At 46.5% G+C, this 21,929-nt stretch overlaps 1 protein-coding gene across 2 annotated transcripts; it reads left to right on the forward strand.

Moving 5' to 3' along the window:
* Positions 1-1,678: 1,678 nt before the first annotated feature.
* Positions 1,679-15,305, forward strand: SIK1 (salt inducible kinase 1). Of its 2 annotated transcripts, XR_011325001.1 has the most exons (15): positions 1,679-1,825; positions 2,039-2,273; positions 3,140-3,256; positions 5,787-5,850; positions 6,060-6,221; positions 6,501-6,625; positions 6,740-6,863; positions 7,864-8,087; positions 8,327-8,476; positions 9,122-9,244; positions 9,493-9,718; positions 10,420-10,695; positions 11,247-11,478; positions 12,281-12,893; positions 13,794-15,305. XR_011325001.1 is itself a non-coding variant. In XM_069785028.1 (14 exons), the coding sequence occupies exons 2-14, from the start codon at positions 2,121-2,123 to the stop codon at positions 12,699-12,701; spliced, it is 2,397 nt and encodes a 798-aa protein (XP_069641129.1). In that variant the 5' UTR covers positions 1,679-1,825; positions 2,039-2,120; the 3' UTR covers positions 12,702-15,305. The 2 variants fall into 2 exon arrangements, 1 of the variants encoding a protein (XP_069641129.1); XM_069785028.1 differs by having other exon boundaries at positions 12,281-15,305.
* The last annotated feature ends 6,624 nt before the right edge of the window (positions 15,306-21,929 follow it).

Below are 21,929 nucleotides of genomic sequence, written 5' to 3' on the forward strand. Positions count from 1 at the left end.
CTCTTCCACCCAAGGTATTGCCTTATTTCAAGCAGTCTGGCAAATCCAATTTGCGCGGTGCCTCTGGATGGAAGAGGAGGGGTCACCACTCAATGTGCCATTGGCCATGGTGGTCGGGCTAGGGGTTTGTGCTGAGACGGACAGTCTTCCAGTTTGGAGCTCAACTGCTGACTGGAGAATTACTCGTCTGAAAAAAGTCTGGGCAGACTCTCATAGAGAAGAACAAAGTTAAATAACAGATGTGGCAGGCATCATTCAAGACTTTTTTTCGAGGCTGAACTGGAATTTGAGACCAAACGTACAAACATTTTGGTCACTTGCTGCGTGAAGGCTGAAGGCCTTACATGTTTGAACCCAGCGCACCTGCCGCTTCACATTTGACCTTGAGAGGAACCTCTTGGGTGCTTCCAGGGTGCTGAGGTTCAATCTCAAACAACCTCCTTTGGCCTTGCTGTGCAAAAGGGTAACTTCCCAAGGCTCACTTCCAGACTGACCAGAGAGAATAGCACCGCAGGTGTGTTCAGAACATACGAGTAAGCTGCCAAAGTATCACAGGACTCCATATATATATATATATATAAAAATAAATATATATATGGGCTCTTTATGATTACTTCCCTTCCTGCCCGCGCCCCGCTGGTGGACCCAGAGGCTTGCCGTCCCCAGGCCGGGCTGGCTCCAGCTCTGGGTGCCTGAGGGGATGGTCGGCAGCAGCCGCCGGCAGTTCCCCTCCATCACGCCCTGGAAACGACGGGAACGGAAAGCCGGTCCGGAAAGCCGGTCCGGCGCGGGGGAAGGCGGGTCAGTGTCCCGCCGCGGGCACTCGCTGCAACGGGCGGACGGCCGCAGCCCTCCCCGTGCTTTGGGATCAGGGAAAAAAATGTCCCCCGCAGGGCTGCAGCCACACTTTCCCCGCTGCCAGCGGGACAGTCCCCGCCGGTGGCCCTACCGAGGGCGGTCTCGGGAGCTGGGATGGGGCTAGCGGGGGCCTGGCACCCCCCGCCGCCGCCGGCCCCTCACGCGGGGTTAGCGCGGCGTTTTCGCAGTCCCCGCCGAGCCCCGCCCCCCCCCCGGCAGGGTACCGCCGCGGCTGGTGGGCAAACCCTGCCCGTGGCGGGCATCTCGCTGCCGCTGAGCCTCGGGCGCTGAGGGGAGACCGGCGCGGCCGCCCTTCCCGCCGCGCCGCGGCCACGAGACGGGTAACGGCTGCCGCCGCCCCCCCCGCGCGCCGGCGGCTCGCGCGGGCGCCGGCCACGCCGGCAGGGGGCGACCCCGCCGGGAGAAGGGACGCGTCACGTGACAGCAGAGAGGCGGCCCCCCCCCCCCCCGCTCCGGGCGGGAGGGAGAGGAGAGCTGGCGGCCCCCTCCCTCCCTCTGCCCTGACGTCACCGCCCCTCGGTCTCCCGGGCGACGGCTCCATCAGCGCGCGCGTCAGCGCCGCCCGTTCCTTGGCAACGGCCCGGTGTCTCGCTCTCCTTCAGCCTCGCGCCTGGGCGCGCGTCTCTCTGGCGTCAAAGTGACGTCAATGGGCCCGTCTCGGCTTTCGGCGGTGGGCGGGGGGAAAGAGGCGGGAGGGAGGGCGGGGTGTGCGTGGAAGCGGGGGGGGGGGGGGGGCGGCGGAGCGGAGCGGGGCGGGAGGGGGGTGGGTGGGGGGAGCCGGGACATCCCGCGTGGTCCCGCCGCCTGCCCCCCGGCGCACGCACACACGCACACACACACACACACACGCGCACACGCACAAGCGCGCGCGCACACCACACACACTCGCGCGCACACGCCCCGCCGGCAGCGGCAGAGCCCGGCAGCCGCGGAGAGCGCCCGCCAGGTACGACGGCTCGGGCGGCCGCTCCGACGGTTGGGGGGGTCGGCCGGAGGAGGAGAGGGGGGGAGCGGGGCCGCCGCCGCCGAAGGTCGGACGGGGCGGCGGCGGCGGCGGCGGCTTGGGCTGCGGGGAGGAGGGGGGAGAGGGCGCCGAGCTGTGAGGGGGTGTCCGGCGGCGGGCGGGGCTGACGGGGTGTGCTGTGCCGTCTCCGTGCAGGTGCGAGCGGCCGCGTCCCCGGGGCAGCGCGGATGCTCCCCTCCTAAGGCGCGGCGTGCGGTGCCCGCCACCCGCCTAAATCATGGTGATCATGTCAGAGTACGGCTCCCTGCCGGCTGCCGGACAAGCCCAGCAGCGGCCTCTGCGCGTCGGCTTCTACGATATCGAGAGGACCTTGGGGAAAGGCAACTTCGCGGTGGTCAAACTGGCCAGGCACAGGGTGACCAAAACGCAGGTGGGTGCGGAGGCTGGGGGGTGCGGGGGGTGCAGAGCCTGTCGGCTGGCGGGCCGGCAGCGGTGGGCTGCCGCTGCCAGCGCCGTGAGGGGAGCTGACGGCCGCCGGAGGCGAAGGGAGCGGCGGCCGCCAGCTTTGCAAAGTCCCGCCGCCGTGAGCGGGCACCGGGAGCCGGTGTGGCCCTTCGGAGGAGCTGCGGGTTCTCCCGGTGCGCTCAGCGGCGCTCCCGTGAAATTAAAGCCGGGCAAGGATACGTAAAAAAACCCAACATTTCCGAGTGCTGCGGTAGCTTCATCGAGTTACCCCCTCTTGGTTTGCTAAAAAGTCCAACAAATGAAGGATCTTTTGAAGACTTCGGGCGGGTTTAATTCTTTTCGTTCCCCGTGCGTGCTTCAAGAACAAAGAACTTGCAGTGTTATTTGCAGAAATAATTCATTAATGGGCATGCAACCGTATTTATGTTTCTAGTGCATGTCAAAATCCCATCAGTCGCTACAGTACAAAACAGTCTGCTACAGGAATCTGTTTTTCACTGGCACGGGATGGATTAAAAGATTTACCGAATCCTGTCCAGTGCTAATTTCTGCAGTTCTGTTCACTACCTTAGGTGTAATCCTTTGACGTAGAAAAGAAAAATGAAAACGTTCTGCGGTGTGAATTCTGTGCAGTTCAGAAAAACAGAATCAGCTTTGTCAAGTCTGTACTTTAAAAGCTACTTTTTACTTGGATTTTGTGAGTTGTGTGTGCGTGCTGGGGGGGGGGGGGGTCGTCTTTTTTTTTTTTTTTTTTAAGAGATCTGAACAGTAAGAGTACCTATTTTGTAATACCTGGGGTTGTTTTATTTTATTATTTTTTTAAACCTGCAGGTTGCAATAAAAATAATAGACAAAACAAGGTTAGACCCGAGCAATCTGGAGAAGATCTATAGAGAAGTTCAGATAATGAAGCTTTTGAATCATCCCCACATTATCAAGCTATATCAGGTAAGAGGTCAGCTTTGAAGCACAGCACGCAGATGAGATACGCTTGTGCTCTTCTCTTGCCCATGATTTTACATCAGATACTTGCAGAGAGAATGCATATTGAAATACTTTTTGAAAAACACTTAAACTGGGTTTTTTAAAAGTCATTCATCATTCGTTGAACAAGATTCTGGTACATCAGACAGCTTTTTGACAAAATGCACTGTAAAATTTACAGTTAAAGTGAGGCTGAGGTTTGTTTTAGATCAAGGAACTGATTATCTGAACTTCTAGGATTAACTTGCCTTTCCTTACTCCTCTGCTTTTCCTGTTTAGAGGAGTGGAACTTCTTATGTGCTTTTGATAAGAGGAAGACTTAAACTCATGTAGGATAGCAGAGAAGAAAGCACAAAAGTTGAGTTTGCCAGAAGTGGAAGGGATTTAAAATCAACAACAATTAAACCAAATCAATCTAAGGAGAAAATCTAAGTAGAAATCTAATTTAAGAATTAGAATTCTAACCTAAGTAGAAAATAAAAAGCCAGTAAATGCTCATATCTTAGAATGTGTCAAGAAATGACCTGTTTGGTTATTCTGTTCCAGTTTATTTTGTTCCAGTAGTTTTGAAAGTCAGTTTTAAATATCTTTGCCCTTGTAGAGTTTCACAACATGAATTTTGGTTTAGATTTGTTCGGTTTCTGCACTGATGGGTGTTTTTAACAGTAAGAACAAGTAAATGTGTTGTGCAGAAAACACGATCACATCTGTCCTAGTGAGCAAGGACTGCTTTGCAAATTCTAAATATTCGATCTAATTAACATTTGGTGTAAGTTCCTCCTAATCATCTTAAATAGTGCCATGTGGATTTAAGAAGAAGATGAGGTATCACAGTCTGTCTGGACCGGTCTAGAAGGGCAGCGGGGAGAGAGGAGTAGATGGATGAAGCAGCAGGTCTGAAAGTCCGTGTGCAGTAGTGAACACTATTATCAGCTGCAATCTTACCGTTGGGTTTGTTAGCTTTAAAAAAAAAAAAAAAAAAAGAAGAAAAAAAAAGTTTTAATTAATGTGTAAGGCTGAAGAGCCAGTAAGGCAGGTGCTTAGGCAAGGCATTATTTTTAAAGACCTTGACACACATGAAGTGCTTGATATTTATAGTATTAACCATCATAACAAAAATTATTCTGTGTTAACATCTGACGTCATTGTTGCCCATAGGGCAGTATAGGATATACAGAAACATTATAACAGTTCAGTTGATTTCATTTCAGTGGAATGATGCGGGTGAAAATACTATTTCGAAGCTTTTAGAAAAGCAGGTTAAATTCCATCTAGTTGAACCACTTCACTTGATGGAGCAAATGACGTTCGTAGTGGACCATAATTTCTTTTCAGTGAAGTTTTCTTTTCTTTGTTGTTGTAACTGATGCTTTACCTGTTTGGTGGAGACTGAGAAGCAGGGATGGAATTAGATGACATACCAATGTAGGGTGTGTGTTCTTGTATTATTTCATCATTGTTTTAGTTTCAGCACGGCGTCTTAATTTCATCCAGCTGGCAACTTTCCCAGAATACTTTCCTTCAGTTTTTTAAACTGGGAACCTCTCTTCCTTTGCTCCCTGTTTGTTTATTTTCATTTCATGTCTGTGTGTAATTGTAGTGAGGGGAGGACAAGAGTCTTCGAAAAAGGTTACATGTTAGGAGCCTGGAAATTGCAGCCTTTGAAGTAGTATTGACGCTTTTTTGATTGTTAACATGTTGTGAGCCTCCTGCTTCCAAAACAAAATAATCTGCTATTTGAGAGTCCAATTCCAGGGAAATGGTGTATTTTAAAAACTGAAATGCAACATTTGAAAGATGTGCCGTAGTAACTGAATATGAATTTGGAAATGCTTAGCATTTCTCATTCATTTTTTGCTTTTTAGTTCTTCTTTGTTTTTTCCTCCAAAGGAAAAAATTAACAAGTATCAAAGGAAGTTGATACTAGATTGATAGGTGAAGGCTGGGCGGTATATTGACGGTTGTTGATGTGCATCAAGGACTGCCATTACACAAACAGCAGCCTATTGTCACTTGCTTGGGAGGCTTGCCATGTCCCTGGCCAACACCAAATGGCACCGGGGTATTTGATACTACTTCTTGATTTGTCCAAGTTGCAACTATCTCTCCTGACCTCAGTACCTGCTAGCCTTGAAACAAAGACAACTTTATATAAACGTTTAAGTGTCTTTGCGTGTTCAAAATCAAATGAATTGTAAAACTATATATGCATATTTTAGCAAAAAGGGAATTCAGGGAAGTGTATGAAATTATTGAAATGCTCATCTGTTATCTTGCAGAGATTAGGTAGCATGGTAATGGTGAGAAGAACAATGGCATGGGAAGCCATTGTATATTGTACGCACATAAGCACTGATCTGTTGTTGCCTTTACTGCCAGCTGCTGTGGCAAATAAATAATTGAACCGATATGTTTGAGAATGCACTTAGAAAAATGAATGAAACTACAGAGGGTCTGCATTTTTTTTTAAGCATGTCCTCTCATGTCTTCACAGGTTATGGAGACGAAGGATATGCTTTACATTGTTACTGAATTTGCAAAGAATGGAGAAATGTTTGGTAAGTCCTCACTGCCGGAGCTAACAGTTCTTTAGATTTAGAAATCATGGCTTTATTGTTATCATTCCTGGGTAATATATATATGTTCTGATTAAAAATCCAGGGTTGGCATTGTCAGCTGTCAAACAGAGAGTGCAGCACCTGCAGGATTATGAAAAATTTCCTCCAGGTGTTTCTAAATCCTGTGCCTCTTTTATTTTGTATTGCAGATCATCTAACCTCCAATGGGCACTTAAGTGAAAGTGAAGCACGGAAGAAGTTCTGGCAGATTCTTTCAGCGGTGGAATATTGTCACAGCCACCACATAGTGCACAGGGATCTCAAAACGGAGAACCTTCTGCTAGATGCTAACATGAATATCAAGTTAGCAGGTAATGAGAAATACGCGGTTAGTCTATAAACAACATTAGGCATGTAGTCAAATTCAGTCTCCCTAGGATGATCCTATAAATGTATTTATGGTAACTGATAATAAAACAAAGTTACTGATATGTCTCTGAACATATCCTCTGGACAAAAGAGAATAGCTTAAATGAATAGGCAGAGAATAAAACAATACATCTGCTCCCTTCTCTCCATTTTCTGCTACTCCTGAAATATTAGTATGTGGTTGAGTAATGTCTTACCCCACACTTTCACCTTCATTTCAGACTTTGGCTTTGGAAACTTCTACAAGTCGGGAGAGCCCCTCTCCACTTGGTGTGGAAGCCCACCCTATGCAGCTCCAGAAGTTTTTGAAGGCAAAGAATACGAAGGACCTCACCTTGATATATGGGTGAGCTTGATACTCCTTAGAAATCACATTTCACACTTTGTGAGGGTCTGTGGGCTTTCAAAATCGTTGCTTCTACTGGAGTCACTCACATGCTGTGCTGTTTTCTATTGACAGAGCCTTGGGGTGGTGCTGTATGTCCTTGTCTGTGGTTCTCTGCCTTTTGATGGACCCAATTTACCAACTCTGAGGCAAAGAGTGCTGGAGGGCCGGTTCCGCATCCCTTACTTCATGTCTGAAGGTGCTTTTTTCAGATCCTTTATGTTAGAAAAGGGGCTACAAATAAAGGAATAGCTGTCCTGTTCCTTCTTGGGGCAATGACAGGTGGGACTGGTTTTGCAGCTGGCAATCACTTTGTCTTTTATGTATCCAGTAATTTCTGTAGAGCAGCGCTTACAGTTGAGGGACTAGTTGCACATGTTTTCTTTTCTGGGATCTACTTTACGGTTCATCTAAAAGGCTGTCGTTTCCTTTCTTAGAGTATCTCTATGGATTACAAAAATACTTGACACTGTAGCTGGGGAAATAATCACTCACAAAAGAGAGAAAACAGGATTTTAATGAGACTAGCCTGCAATGCTGAGATGGGTGTAGCTCTCCTAAGATATTTTAACTATGCAGAAGGGGTATGTTTCAGTGTGGCTGTGCTGTCAAGGACAGCAGAAATAGTGGGGCTTAGCACTGCTTCTTGAGCACTCCAACAGTCTGGTGAGAAAAAGGAACTGAAGAGTATTATCTCCTCTCTCTGATTTGGATTCAAAAACAAGTGAATGTGCCTCTGTCTTCAAGTGAGGAGTATCTTTTGAAGTCTGACCTTTATTGTAGCCATGAACGGCTTTAATTCCCTGATCATAAACAAATAAGCAGTATATATGGGCCAGGAAGTTGAATGTGATGGGGTTCTGTACTGAATTCTGACCTATTTTAAGTGGATGTAACATCATTAAACCTGCATCCACTCAAAACTAGCTCTCCTACAAGGTGCAAGGCCACCTGAAACCTGCCAGTATCCAGTACAGCTTCATTTCCTGTAGTGACGTGTTGCTTTTGTGAAATGTATGTGGACACCTCTTGTGCTGTTTTAAATACCTGGTAGTCAGATCAGGCATCAGCAGCTCAGAAACCTTTAATTCCTGTTTTCACAGACATCATACACTGTTGCTGGGAAGGTTTCTTAGCAGTGACCTGGGGCTGGGCTGTTATTTTTACCCCTTGCTCATGAGTTTGTTTTTGTCATCCAGACTGTGAAACACTAATCCGACGGATGTTGGTTGTGGACCCAACCAAGCGAATAACCATTTCCCAAATAAAGCAGCACAAGTGGATGCAAGCTGACCCGTCTCTTCAACAGCAGCAGTCTTTGTCCTTCTCCATGCAAAACTACAACTCCAACCTGGGTGACTACAATGAGCAGGTCCTTGGGATCATGCAAACACTTGGCATCGACAGGCAGAGAACTGTTGAGGTGAGAAGCGCTTGCCCCTTAGATACATCTTCAGTGACTACCAGAATGCCAATGGTGCAGTCATATATATGTCATTCAGTGACTAGCCTTGATCCAGTGTCAGAGTGTAGTAAAATCTTCACGGCCCTTCTGGATTTTTACTTACTTTTGAGTACACTGTTATGAGGCCCTAGTGATGAGTTTTGGCTGCTTGTGTCCTGAGTTACCTGTAAGTCAAGAGTCCTTTCAATGTCTTCTAGTCTCTGCAAAACAGCAGCTACAACCATTTTGCTGCGATTTATTACCTGCTTTTGGAGCGCCTCAAGGAGTATCGAAGCAGCCAGCTATCGAGTCGTCCAGCAGCTGGCCGTCAGCAAAGGCCAAGGAGCTCCGAGATCAGCAGTGTTGAGGTAAGGAAGGGCATTACTTACTGGGAAGCTGTGTCCATTGGCTTTCTTTTTTCTGTCCCTTGCTGTGGGAAAACACAAGACTGTAACTCTCAAACTTCTGAAAACCAATTCTGATATTGGTGCCCTCTGACAGGACACAGCCTACTGTTCTTCAGCAGGAGGCTGATTGAATACTAATGGCCTGTTTCCTAAGAAGTGACTGTGGGTCACGGTCCAAAGAATAGTCTGCCTCCAGTGCAGGTCAATAATGAGCCAGAAGATTAGGCTTCTCATGGAAATTTGCCCTCTTAGGCACGGATTGGTTACACTTCTTTGTTACATACCCCAGTAGGATCCTCAGAAGTACTCCATGAGTCAGTCTGTGTGTTTTTCTGACATTCTTTTTCTTTTCCTCACCCCCACCTCCTTTAAAGTGTGCTCTGGGTGCCTTTTCAAATTGTACTTTCAGTTAAATGGCCTAACTTAGGAGAAGGACTTTTGTGTTTGTGTTGGCATTGAAAGACTAGCTTTGTTAATTTTCATAGAAAGTACGTGGAGAAAGCTTACACGGAAGGTAGCTCTGAAATTCCTTGAGCCTCCAGTATCTGAAAAGGCGTGGAACTGCGGTGTATGTGATGGCTTCTGTGCATCGCTCTCTCTCTCCAGATGCCTCAGGACAGTCTCACTAGTGAAACCCTGCGATCATCTCTGCTTTACCAGCAACCTCAGAGCCTGATTCAGCCATCCTTGCAGGCAGAAATGGACTGTGACATAAGCAATCCATTACAGGTTGGTGTTGTCAGCTACACTGTGTGTTACTTTTTTTTCCCCATTGTTCTGCCAATCCAAAACAATGGGGGTTGTGACTCTGTTGTTCTCTGCCTTCAATCTTTTGTTTGGCATTTGGGCATGGTGTCATAATAGCCTCTCAAACAATATGCCTACTGAAGATATGCCACGGGACTGTGAAGAGTATTAAAAGGTAGTTCAGAAATAAGCGAAACACCCTTCAGTCTGTGATCTGACATGTTTTGCAGCCTATGTTCTTTCCTGTGGATCCCAACTTCAACGGGCTCTTCCGGAACCGCTCCATCTCCCCCAACAGCCTGCTGGAGACCACCATTAGTGAAGAAGTAAGGCAAGAAAAGGAGCTGGAAGATGAAATTAAGGCGTATGACCACCCCATCCGCATCCCTAGCAACACCAGCAGGAGGCACACACTGGCCGAAGTGACCACTCATTTCTATCAGCATGCCCCTCCATGTAAGTAAGTCTGGGAGAGGTGAAGGGTGTCCATAGTTAGAGGAAAAGGACAGAGAAGGAGTGCCATAGCGGACAAATGCTTGGGGAGTATGTGCTGATTTTACCTTGGCTGGGATAGGAAGGCCCAGAAAAGAGGTCTGTACTCTGCCCTCCACAGTTCTGTGTTTCCGTAAATAAGCCTGGCCCTTAAGGAAGAGACATTGCACTGTTGTATTTCACCTAGATCACTTTAGAGGGGAGCATTCTCACAAGCAGGACATAACCCTGCTCTGCTTGCTTCTGCTGTTGTACCGGGGGAGGTGGGGGTGTCTGAATTTAAAAAAACAGGTTGTCACTAGCTGTATTTGGTACACATTCAGACCCTGTGAATGAAACATACAAGCAAAACTGTTCACAAAACAATAATCCTGTGTCAGAGCTGTTGTGCTGAAGAAACACTGTAGGCCTGATCCAGCACAGCCTGGTGGTGCTGGAGTTGCTGGCAGAGCCCTGCCAGCTGGACGGGAGCCCAAACTTAGGTTATTTGTTGATGACCTCTTGCTGGAGTCAAGCCCTGCAACAACACGAGTTGCTGGACACCTCTCCAGCTCGCAGGTGCTTATTAGTGCCAGTGTAGGTGGGCAGAAGACTCTGATGTCATGTTTGTTCCTTCCTCTCCTCATCTTGGGAATGCTCTTTCTCTCCTTCCTTCCCCTCCATAGGTATAGTCATTTCCTCTTCTGCAAGCCCCACAGAGGGAACTAGTTCAGACAGCTGCCTTACTTCATCTTCAAATGACAGCTCAGTGGCCCTGAGCAGCTGTTTGGCAGGTCAAGTAATGACGGGGAGCCCAGCCACAGCTAGGATGACGTCGCCCTTCCTAGCTTCCCAGTCTGACGCTCCAGTGTTACAAGCCCAGGGCTGCATAGGAGGTGCTTCTCTCCTGCCTGTCAGCTTCCAAGAAGGAAGGCGAGCATCTGATACCTCATTAACTCAAGGTAATGTCTTCCTTGCTTTATTTCTGGGGAATTGCACCCTTCCAACTGCCACTAGGAAAGGGTAGCGTGCAGGGATACTTGCTTGCCTGTGTTAGCGTTACGCTGAGGACAGCCACTTGGATATTCTGCCTCTTTACTTGTGGTCCCCGAGGGGGGTTCAGATGCCCTGAGAAGGTGCCTAGATGAGAGTTTCTTGGGTACTGATTCAGCATGCCCATGAAGATATTTCTGCTGCTGTGAGTGGGATGGCAGGCTCCGCCTTCCTCCTAAAATACGGAGTGCACAACATCATGATTTCTATCAGGTTTCTCCTTTGCTGTGCATGTGTCCTTCTACATAAGGGTGCAGCTGTCCCAAACCCTGTTCCATTACGTAAATTTTGCTCTGACCATCAGGCAGAGGGGTGAACATGAACTGAAAAGTCATGGTCTCTTCTAGTGCAGTTCTCATGCAAATGAAGGCAGCTGCCCAGAAAGGCTGATCTGTAAAGCAGGCTCCTAGGCAAATGCTAAGGAGGATTAAAGTGCATTTCTTTTCCTCGTGTCCCACAGGCTTGAAGGCTTTTAGGCAGCAGCTGCGGAAGAACGCTCGAGCCAAGGGGTTTCTCGGCTTGAATAAAATCAAAGGCTTTGCTCGGCAGGTGTGTCAGTCCTCCTCATCTCGGGCAGCAAGGAGTGGCATGAGCCCTTTCCAGCACACGCAGCCGAACACCTGCATGTACAGCAGCAGTGGGAGCAGCAGAGAGGGAAGAAGCCTCCTGGAGGAGGTGCTACAGCAACAGAGGTGAGAAGCTGGCTGGGATGAATTTTGCCGTTCTCATTGGGTTTTCTTTGGTTAGGGGCAAGTGAGGAGGAGTAAACACAGCAAAAGAGGTTGAGGAGTTTGGTCACTGGGGATTCCTATCCTCCGTCTTTGCTGTGTGGCAGCAGATAAACTGCTTGGCTTCTTTTGTGGCTTCCTGCACTGGCATACGTAACACAGGACGTGCAGTTTCACTTAAAAATCTCGACATCCAAATATTTGGAGGTTGCTGAATTGAGAAGCAATTTGGTACTGGGGGGGAAAACATTACTTCTTCCCATTGCAAGCTGTGTTTTGCTGTGTTAGTTTTGGGAATGATTTCTTTCCTCCTCTGCCTCCTCCTGTAATTTTCCCATGGCAAGGAAGTAAGACCTTGTAATTTGGAAAAGTTACAGCCCACAAAGGAGGCCCAGTTCCAGTGGCCTCAAATGTCATGTGTGGTGGCACCTCTTCGTTCCCATAGAAGCAAGATGGAAAATTGAGTTTCTGGTTTATCTGCACACGTTGTCTCTAGAACATCTATTATTAGCAGGCCAAATGGTGACTAGATAACCCTCTGGTGATAGTTGCCCTCTCCAACATGAGGAAAAGCCAAGTGAAAACACGTTGACCTGGCATGGTCAGCTTGCTTTAATTGTAGTGGCTGGGTAAGGAGAGGTTTGATAGAGAGAAGGAAACAAAGGGGAAAGTTACGGTCAGGGTTACGGGCAAGAAAGGAGGAAGAAAAACATTAAATCATCCTAGCAGTGCAAATTAACCTCTTCCACCCTTGGATTTTGTTCAGAATGCTCCAGCTCCAGCACCACCAGCTACTCCAGACAGCTTGTCCCCAGACTTCTCAGACATCTGCAACAAATGGCATCCCCTCCTCTGATAGCATAGGTACCTGCAAAGCATCCAATTCTCTTCTGTTGTCAGAGCTACAAAGAGAGAACTCATTTGAGCTGGCCTTTGCTGGCAACAGCCAACTGCTCCAACCTCATTTCTTTGGTGTCAGCGTATCACCGGTGTCCTCAGCAGCTCACCTTTTAGACACGCACCTGTACATCAGCAGCAACGTTTCTCCAGTTGGCACTACCTTCTCTCAGCAACAGAGTTTCTCTGCGCAGTCTACAAGCTATGATGCTGTCACTCTGCAGCACGGGGATTGTGAGATGGAGGACCTGACTTCCAACCAGCTAGGGAAGTTCGTCCTGGTCAAGTGAGAGCCCCAGCTGCTACAGCTCACGCTGCTCTTGTTGCAAAGAACTTTCACCACTGTTCATGGCATGTGTGGGTCCATGGCTGGCTGGTGTTGTGTGGACGAATGACTCTCAGAAGCAATAAATTTTGAAGTATGTGAAGAGGCTGTCTGGCTCAGAAAGCTAGCAACTTTATAGAACTGAAACAAGCAATATGTATGTCTTTTTGCTTCTACTATTCTTGCACTGAACAAATATGAATAGAAACTGAATTTTTTAAAGGAAAAATAATGATGGGGAAGATGGGTGGGGCATTTGTGGGGACAGGGAGGGATGTGGTTGGGGAAGAACTCTTCGGTACTGTACTCAAGTCAGACCAATACAGCTCTGCTGTTATGCAAGATTAGCAGCTGTCAGTAGTGGTGACACAGCAGGGAGAGGCTTTTCAAAGAAGGGACCAGAGCCTCCCTTTTTCACAATATTCATTTATGGGTTTGTGAAGATGATTACCTCTTTTAAAGAAAATAAACAGAAAACCAGTGGCATGCAGCATTATGCATTCATAGAAGACAAAAATGGAAGCATTGCCATTTGTTGGGGTTTTTTTCCCTCCTGTTAACACTCATTTTATTTAAAGGAACCAACATCCCCATTCCACACCTCCCAGATACATATACTTTAAGTGAAAACTGTGAACTTCTTGCTTGATACATCAGCTGGAAAAGCTTAAAAAACCCTTCTAATTAGTACAGAAGCAAGTAATCTATTGAAAATGTATCCCTTGATGTAAAGATCCAAATTGCATAATGTCTGGTCTTTTGCAGGGATGTTTGTTTGGGGGTGGTGTGTGTGTATATACATATAAACATGTGCACACATGCATATATTTTGTCGGTCTGAATAATCTTTAGGAATGTCTTTATAAACGCTAAGGTTTTTCATATTCTTGCAGAGGCACTGAGGAGGGAAGCGTTAGTACCAGTGGGGTGAAGGGAAGGGTTTTCTTTTTAAAAAGCCCTCCTGGAGGTTGCCTACAAAGTTGCCTGAGGGGTATTTCTTAGTGCTGCACATTGTTATTTCCGCTGCTAATTATGTTTTTATGCATTTCATTATCAGGGTCCAAACAGAACTGACTCTTGGGGAAATGTGCAATATTGAGGTTATAATTACATACCGGCAAAGACAAAAGGAATAGGCTAGAACAGAATTCTACTCTAACGGAGTACAGCTATTTCTGAACAAAACTGTATTAAAAGTGAGTAAAACAGCACAATCTTTGGGTGTTTGTTTTTGGTTGGTTTGGTTTTGGCATATTAGCAAAATGAGGTTTTGGATTAGATGATAGGTGTTTTTTCGTATGGTTTTTAATGCTGTATATGTATATAAATAGGAAGCAGAAAACTATATAACACTAGTTATTTTTTATATTTTGTAATATGCTTATATTGTGTTTCTGGTATAGACCCCACTCCCCTTTCAAGGCAGAGCATAACTTCTGTAGGTATTGACAGAAGTTATGCTTAGGTATGAAGGGGAGAACAGACTGTGCTCCTACAGAAATGAGTCAGGTAGGGCATGCAAACTTTGGAAGCAGGTAAGCAAACAGTGAGCCAGCTTGGCTGGAAGCTGCCATCCGAATGTCAGAAAATAGCTGCATTCTGTCTAAATGCTTAAAGGACCCATCTCCCTAGTGTGACACAGGGTGCCTTCAAGTTACCTTGGCTTCATGCAACCTGCAGTATTACGCATTTGCAAATAACATAGATACCTGTTTTTTTGTTTGGTTTGTTTTGTTTTTTAAAAAGAAAAAAGCCAAAGATCGACCAGGTTAATTGGTGGGAGTAGGAAGGGTTGAAGATGTCATGTGGCTCTGTCTGTGGCTCTCCATAAACGACCTCTTTATCTCTGTGTAGTAACTGTGTGTCTATATTGGTGCATCTCCAGCTTGCCACTGCTGCTTCGTGGTCTGGAAGCTTCAAAGTGAGAGAAAATTGCTTGAGTTGAATTTCTGTTAATGAGCGGTGCCTTGCAGCAGAGAAAACACCAAAGTCTCATGCTCATTTGTAGTGGTTTTAAAAAACAAACAAACAAAACCCAACCCAAAAAACAGATTGCATGGAGATGGCTGGAGGGGAGGGCAAGAAGAAGCCAGCTCATCACAAAGCAGCAACTTTGCCTTCAGTTTTGTAAGGGGTAGCACACATACTTAAAACGCAGAATTTCCTCTTCAATGTTTGTTTTGTTTAATGCCATGGATCAAAAGGCCACAGATTCTTTTGTTTCCTGTCCTGAGCAATGACAAGCACTTTACTTTCATAGTATTTTTTTTTCTTTTCCAATTGCTGTAGAACCTCTTTGGAATTATTGCTGGAGCAGAAAGAGGTCATTTTAAAAGTTTGGGGTTTTTTGTAGATGTCTTGACAGTGCTGTTCTGCAGACTGCAATGCAATAGGGTATTTAAAGACACTACGTGATTGGTTTAATTAAGATGTATAGTTTATTTTTTATCATGACTGAACAATCATTTTATTTCTTATGTTAAAATGAGAGGTGTACACCAAAATGATTAGTCGATGTGTTTTATTTAATATTTAAATAAAAAATGTTTTAAAATTGTTGTCCTGCAAATGATTCTGTGGAGTATTTTCTCCTGATACATACATACGATTTGCATAGTTAAGACTCATTTTAAAGCCTAAGTCCATAGGACATTACTGACACTTTCTGTTACATACTAGATGAAGAGGAATGGCGGGCTCACAAATCTGATAATGGGATATTGAGCCTTTCGCTGGTAGGCGATCTGTCTGAATCTAACCCAAGTCTGTAGTAATCGGGTTATAAAATCTGACAGTAAGAGAGGTCTATGGAGAGAAAATGGTCAAGCGTGGTTTAATCATTACCAGATGAGCACTCCATCCGTGTCACCTTCATCTGAAAGAGGCCCCAGCCAGATTAAGGCAGTGATGGAAAAAGAGCAAAGGGGAAGAGAGAGGGAGGGAGAGATTCCAGGGGTGGTGGCTTTTCTCCCTTAAAATAGAATTTGAGAATTTAAAAAATGCTGGAAAGGTACAGGCTTAGCTGGCCTGGGAATGTGTGTAGAGCGCTGGCTGCCCTGCACTGTGGAGATGCCTCGGCTGGCTTTAAATAAGCCGAGGTTCCCACTGTGACCACGCACTGCAGCACTGCCCTTGCTGCAGGTGGGGATGCACCTCTGCTCTAGCAAGAGCAGTTGTGAGAGCACCCAGTGCAGCTGCCTGCCACCTGAGACAGTGGCACTGAAGCTGGTGGAGATGTTATTTACCGGGTGTGGGCTTCACTTGCTCTGTGTTTCCTTTGCACCTTTGAGAGACTGCATAATCCTGGGCTGTTGCCTGCACAGCATGCACGCAGGACGTCAGCGATAGAAGGTTTTGTGTTCTGCACATGCAGTTAGAATGAGGGCAAGGAGGAGTTTCACCTGCAAAGGGACCTCTGAATATTTGAAACCTCTAGTTTAACCTGGCAAACACTCAGTTAAAAAAAGGATTTTTTTCTTCCCAGTGAACAATGGTGAGTTTTTGAAAAAAGTTTAGATCATCCTTCTGAAGTTTTTATTTTCAAATCCACCTATCACATTTTGAAGGAAGGAGAGAGTGGTGGAAAGGTAAATCCAAAAAGTTAAACAAAACCTGGGGGCAACAGAGATAGTATTTACTTATTTTGCTTTCTAAAGGAGTTGTTTGCTGAGCTGGAATTTGTAGAGCTCTGTATGCATTTGCCATGGCTCTCAAACTGGTAGAAAAATGTCATGCACATGTTTTTCTAGGGTTGTGTTTTCAGTGTGACCATCCAAAGTTAGGAATTTTGCAAGTATTAAAAAATAATGGAGGTATTCTTAATTATTTTTAATCTAGCTTTTAGTATGACCTGGTTTAAGAATAATCCCAACTGCTGTTTTCAACTGGGTTCTCAGGGCATTATTTTAAACCCCAGTAATTCTGGGAAATCTCAGAAAGTTGCTTCGTAATGGACATAAATCATTGCAGCTCCACCAACTTTCATTGACATCACTGACCCTTGGGTATAGAGGGATCCTGACAGCACCATGATTTCTTTGAAATGGCAGGGAAAACATGAACAAAGAAACCCTGGGACTCTGGATTCAGTTTCCATGTGTACACTATTTCACTCTTGGTGCTTTAGTCACTGTCTTCCTGCCTTTCCTCTGAAATCTGTCTCTGCTCCTGTTTACCACATTTGTTTTTGTCTTTAGTATCTCTCGAGATGCTGTTTTTCTTGGCTTCGTTTCTCACAACTTGGTACCTAGTTCCTTTTCCTTTCTTTCCCCGTCCGGGATTGGTGTTTTTCCCCCCCTTTCAGATGGAACAGATGCTGGCAAATTTAGCATAGCTCCAAAAGTGAATGATCAACCCTTGTTTTTTTAAAAAAAGGAAATGCTTAGAGCTGGCAGGAGATGCTAGACTGTTAGCAATGAAAAACACAGGCTGTTTTTGCACAGAGCAAGCCGAGCGCAGACACCAAGCCAAGCGCTCTGGTGCCAGTGTGGTCCAGCCATGGTAGTGAGGGATTCTCACCCGTCCCTCTCCTCCTGCCCTCTGGCAGGCAATGCATAACTCGTCCCCAGACCCACGACCTTCTCCTTTGCTGTGTCCAGAGCAGCAGTCACACCTCAGTGAGGAAAGGACTTCCTCGTGGTGAACGGCATCGTCGTGTAATCTTGGCCTGTGTCAGCTGGAAAGGAGAAGCGGCAGAAGGGAGAGCAGTTGAGCGTAGAAAATTATGGTGCGTGAGATAGAAAGTGATCAGTACTTCCGTTTTACTCATCCTGCAAAGTGAGAATAAGGCATGCTTCATGCAATGAAGGAGAATTAATTTAAGAACCGATAAAAGGAAATATGTGCCTCAGGAGGACGTTGCTTCAAATATGGTTGCTGGCTTATTTCATGACTGCTAACTACTTTTAGTGGTGACAGTTAAATCAATGATAAAGGTAATCCACTGTCATGGTTTATGGATTTAGCAGAGCATCTGTGGGAGATCAGGAAAGAGCTGGTCTTTGGTACAGACTGCCAGGGGCATAATAGATAGGATTTTAGGACAGAAATGCCTTTCTGCCAAGGCATCAGATATTAGTGCCTGCCAAAGGCAAGACATTCACGTGAGGTGAACAAACTTGATCATCGCCTGCAATAAAATCCAGTTTCTTAACATATATCTTATATAATATATAATGTCTTGTGCAGTGATAGTGGCTCAGACCAAAGGTCCAGCTAATCAGGTAGCTCATTTCAGAAGCAGACTCTTAGGGAAAGGGTGTAAGGACAGGGCAAGCATAGCACGATCCCTCCGTGGTATTACCAGCTCAGTAGAGAGCAGACTGCGGTTAAGGGAATTTTTGACTGGCATCTGGGTCATTGTGTTTAACAGCTGCAGATGGGTCGAGCCTCCAAGAATTTGGCTAACCCCTTTTGGAATTCTTGTATAATTCTGGCCTTCACAGCATCCTGTGACAACGAGTGCCATAATTCAATTTTGCATTGTGTGAAAGAAATACTTCCTTTTCTTTGTATTAGACCTCCAGCCCAACACATTGAGTTGCACTGCCTTTCTCTTGTGATAGTAGACGTGACAAGTAATGCTTTCCTGTTCACACCTCCATGCTGCTCATGAGTTGTCGGGACCTCTCTCACATCCCTTCTCCATTGAGGTGACCGAGCAGAACACTACTGTAGTCAGCCTGCCCACCTGTGGAAACCATTGCACGTTTCTGTGCCATCTCTTCTGTATCTTCACCGATTCTTCCACATCCTCCTTGGTGTAGGCAGAGCTGCACCCTGTGTTTGAGGCAGGGGTACCCCAGAAGTGGTCACTTTTTCATTCTCTCTTCATTCTTTGGTCATTCCTAAAGCTCCTTTTGACTTCGTTGATAACCGTTAGGCAGTGAGCTGGAGTTTTCAGCAAACTCAGTGACTCTGAGGTTTCCTTCCTGACTGATGTTAATTTAGAGCCGCTGATGGTCTTTGTATGGCTAGAGTTGGTGTTCCTCAAGCTCCTTGCTTTGTATTTGCTGCTGGCAAGTTTCATACATCATTTCATCAACCTGTCATTCAGTTTTTTGAGATCACTCTCCACTTGGTTGCAGTTGGATCTTTTATTAATATGCTGAGTTGCCCAGGTCTTGACACGAACGGATTTGTGATGCCTGAGCTCTTACTTTACAAACCTTGCTCTTTCCCATTCTATCACACACCTAGCTATTCTGCTCTTTGTTATACTTTCTGTCAATTTGCCTTGCCCAGCTTTCCAGCCCACAGGTCTCTGGATGGCCTCTAAAAGCCCTTTTTAAAAATGAATATAACATTTGCCACCTTCCATTCCTGTGGTGCCTCACCATTTCAACAGCTGCTGTGGTATTGTACTGAATAGGTCAGCAGTTTCGAGTCTGAGTTCCCTCAGAGCTCTTGAGTGAAACCGTCTGGTCCCAGCAATCTGCTAATATTACTTTTATTGTTTTTCTCCTCTACTGACACTTGAGTTTTGGAGAGTTTCCGAGGCTCGTTCCCTGCGCAGCCAGCCGCTGGAGTGGGGCTGGAGTGGGGCACGAAATCGAGCAGAACTACCATGAGTGGACGGACGGGGCTGCGTAGCCGGCGGCTGAGCCGTGCAGACCACGTGCTGTCCCTTTTGCGGCTCACAGGCAGGTGACAAAGCAGTGACAGCAGGGTGGGCACCGACCGCGGAGTGCCCAGGTCAGCCCAGCAGGACCCTCGTTACGTCCTCCAGAGGTGACCAAGGCTTTCCCCCTTCACTGTATTTACAGAGATGCAGAGCTGAATTTATGGATCGCTTCCTCAGCTGATGTAAACTGGCATTGCTAAATCAAAGCTAATGCAGCAACGCTGCTTTATGATATAAGCGCTATTAACAGCACATTAAGGCTCTGACCTCCAGAGCCAGACAATCTCATCCTTTGTTTCTTCAGCCACTGAGGCAGTGACTTTACATTCATTATTTTTGATGGAGCTTTTCCTGTATCATGCTGGGGTGCTTTTTAGTTCTCTGTCTTACGTTCCTTTCCGCTACCCTGGGCAACTGTTTTATGACCAGTCCTTGGTTTATTCCGTGACAACAAAAATATCTTAGTCAAGAGCTGAAAGGGATTTCAGAAATTCTAGTTAAGTGCTTTTTTGCCTATCCTTGCTGATCATTTCTTTCCCATTTCCTGGTAAGGTAGCTTCATTATCATTTGGTGAGCGCGTCTACACACTCAATAGGTAGATGGGTATTCAGGGCCTCTCACACCCATTATCCCAGCCACCTGCTGGATTTCCAAACAGATCTCCTCCTGCAAGCAACATCATACAAAACTTGAGCTTTAAACCCCTCTGTTCATGCCACATGAAAAAAAAGTAGCAAATAATTTGATTTTAGCTGCTTTGTCCTGCTTGTTTAACAAGATTACTCTTATTTTTGCTGGGATATATTCACAGTTTCTGTTCTTTGGACCTAGTGGAGGTAGCTGTGCAGTGGTCAGCTAAGTGTCTTATTGTTTTTTCCTGCTCAACCCTTGTATGGTAGCAGATGCTTTTACTGAAAATGTAAAATTAGATTTCCAGGAACACTTATGCACATGCCTTTGAAATCCATTTTCCATGAACATTTTTGCTTTCTGTTCATGGAAAGCGAGTGAGTACAACAGGAACAAGGACACAGAGCCACCAAATTAACTGCAAAGCTGGACAGATCAGGCAGTTATTTATATGAGCTATGATGCTTTCCCTTTACTAGTATGTCTGAGAAAAACTGGGATACTAGTCTTAGTGTTGGGGTAGTGGTTAATAATTCTCTGCAGCAGGAGGTCTGGACACTTTGAATTCAATTAAATGTGGGAGTGAAAGGGTGGATCTTTGTCCTGGAGGGAGGAAAGGCTTCTCTGTGGATTAGTTGAGGTAAGATGATTTTAAAAGGCTACAGCGATGTCTTCATAATGGCTTTGACACAGAAAGGTAGTTTTAATTCTTAATTACTCAGATCTCTATTGTAAATCACCGAACAACAGTCCCAATGAGTCGCAGGCATCCAAACGATGTGGCCCAGTGGGTTGTGTTGCCACGAGGACAGTGAGAAGCGGAGAGGAATGGGAGATCTGACAGGATGAGGTGACTTCAGGCCACTCAGCCCACTTCTCCATGCTGGCTGCTGCTTGGAAGGAGGTCCTGTGTAGCAGGACTCCAATACGTGGTGGGAGGTGTGCTCTCCAGAGGGAAGGGAGAAGAAGCTGCATTTCAGCCTGAGGGGATGAACATCAGAGCTGCAGGGGGGAATGGGAGACCTGGTCTCCTTCTCATGCTCCTTATTGGTGGCAGCAGCTCTATGGACAGCTTTGGTGCATTTAATGGCAGTGTCTCTTCTACCACCAGCTACCTGTCATGAATGGCAAAAGTGGTGGGAGAGGCTGGGACGGTCCCAGGCAGCAGGAGTAGGATCCATGGGTCTTGTGATGGAGGTGTCAGTGCAACCAGGCTACGAGGTTGTACGTGCTGCGGGACCTTTGGGAGTGCGGGGAAACTGCCTGTGACTACTGGGCTTTTGTCATAGCCTTACTGTTTGTCCTCAAAAGGAACTGAATAATTTTGCTGCTCAGAGGCCCTCCTTGGCACATTTTGGGGTTAGTCACAAGCTGTGAAATCCGCTTTCTCCCAGCTCCAGCCCACTGTCAGGTAGCAGACACGGGGGTTATGGGGTGCAGCAATGCCCGGTCGTTCTTCAGCACAGATTCTGTTTTGCAAGCTCCTAAGTGCCCCCCTGGTCTCAGAGTAGATCCATTTCTCCACCTGCAGGACCCCACAAGCAGCCAACAGTCACCAATTGGATTCAAAGACTGGCTTAACAGTGTAAATGCAATCAACTCACTGGCTGCATTCATCCTTCGAGTGAGCAGGATTAACCAGTTCCTTAGGGCAGGATATGCCCTTAAACATCGATTCTCCACACAGCAGAGCGAGCAAGAGCCAGGCACCCCAGCAGCACCTCTTGCGCTGGTTTTGCTGGCTGCTGAATTTGAGGCGCCAGGGACACTTGCTCTGCGTTCCAGAGCCACATGGGCAGGGCGGGGATTTTTATTTCTTGCCTTCTGTGTGTTGGTATTCAGCTTTTTCCTGGTGTCCAGCACATGCGGCCAGGACACAGGCTGCTTTGGAGCTTACCGCAGAGAGGCCGATGTGTCAGCACATGGTCTCTACCACCACC

The sequence above is a fragment of the Haliaeetus albicilla genome, chromosome 6, assembly GCF_947461875.1.
Source record: "Haliaeetus albicilla chromosome 6, bHalAlb1.1, whole genome shotgun sequence".
In the NCBI taxonomy this organism is placed as follows: domain Eukaryota; kingdom Metazoa; phylum Chordata; class Aves; order Accipitriformes; family Accipitridae; genus Haliaeetus; species Haliaeetus albicilla.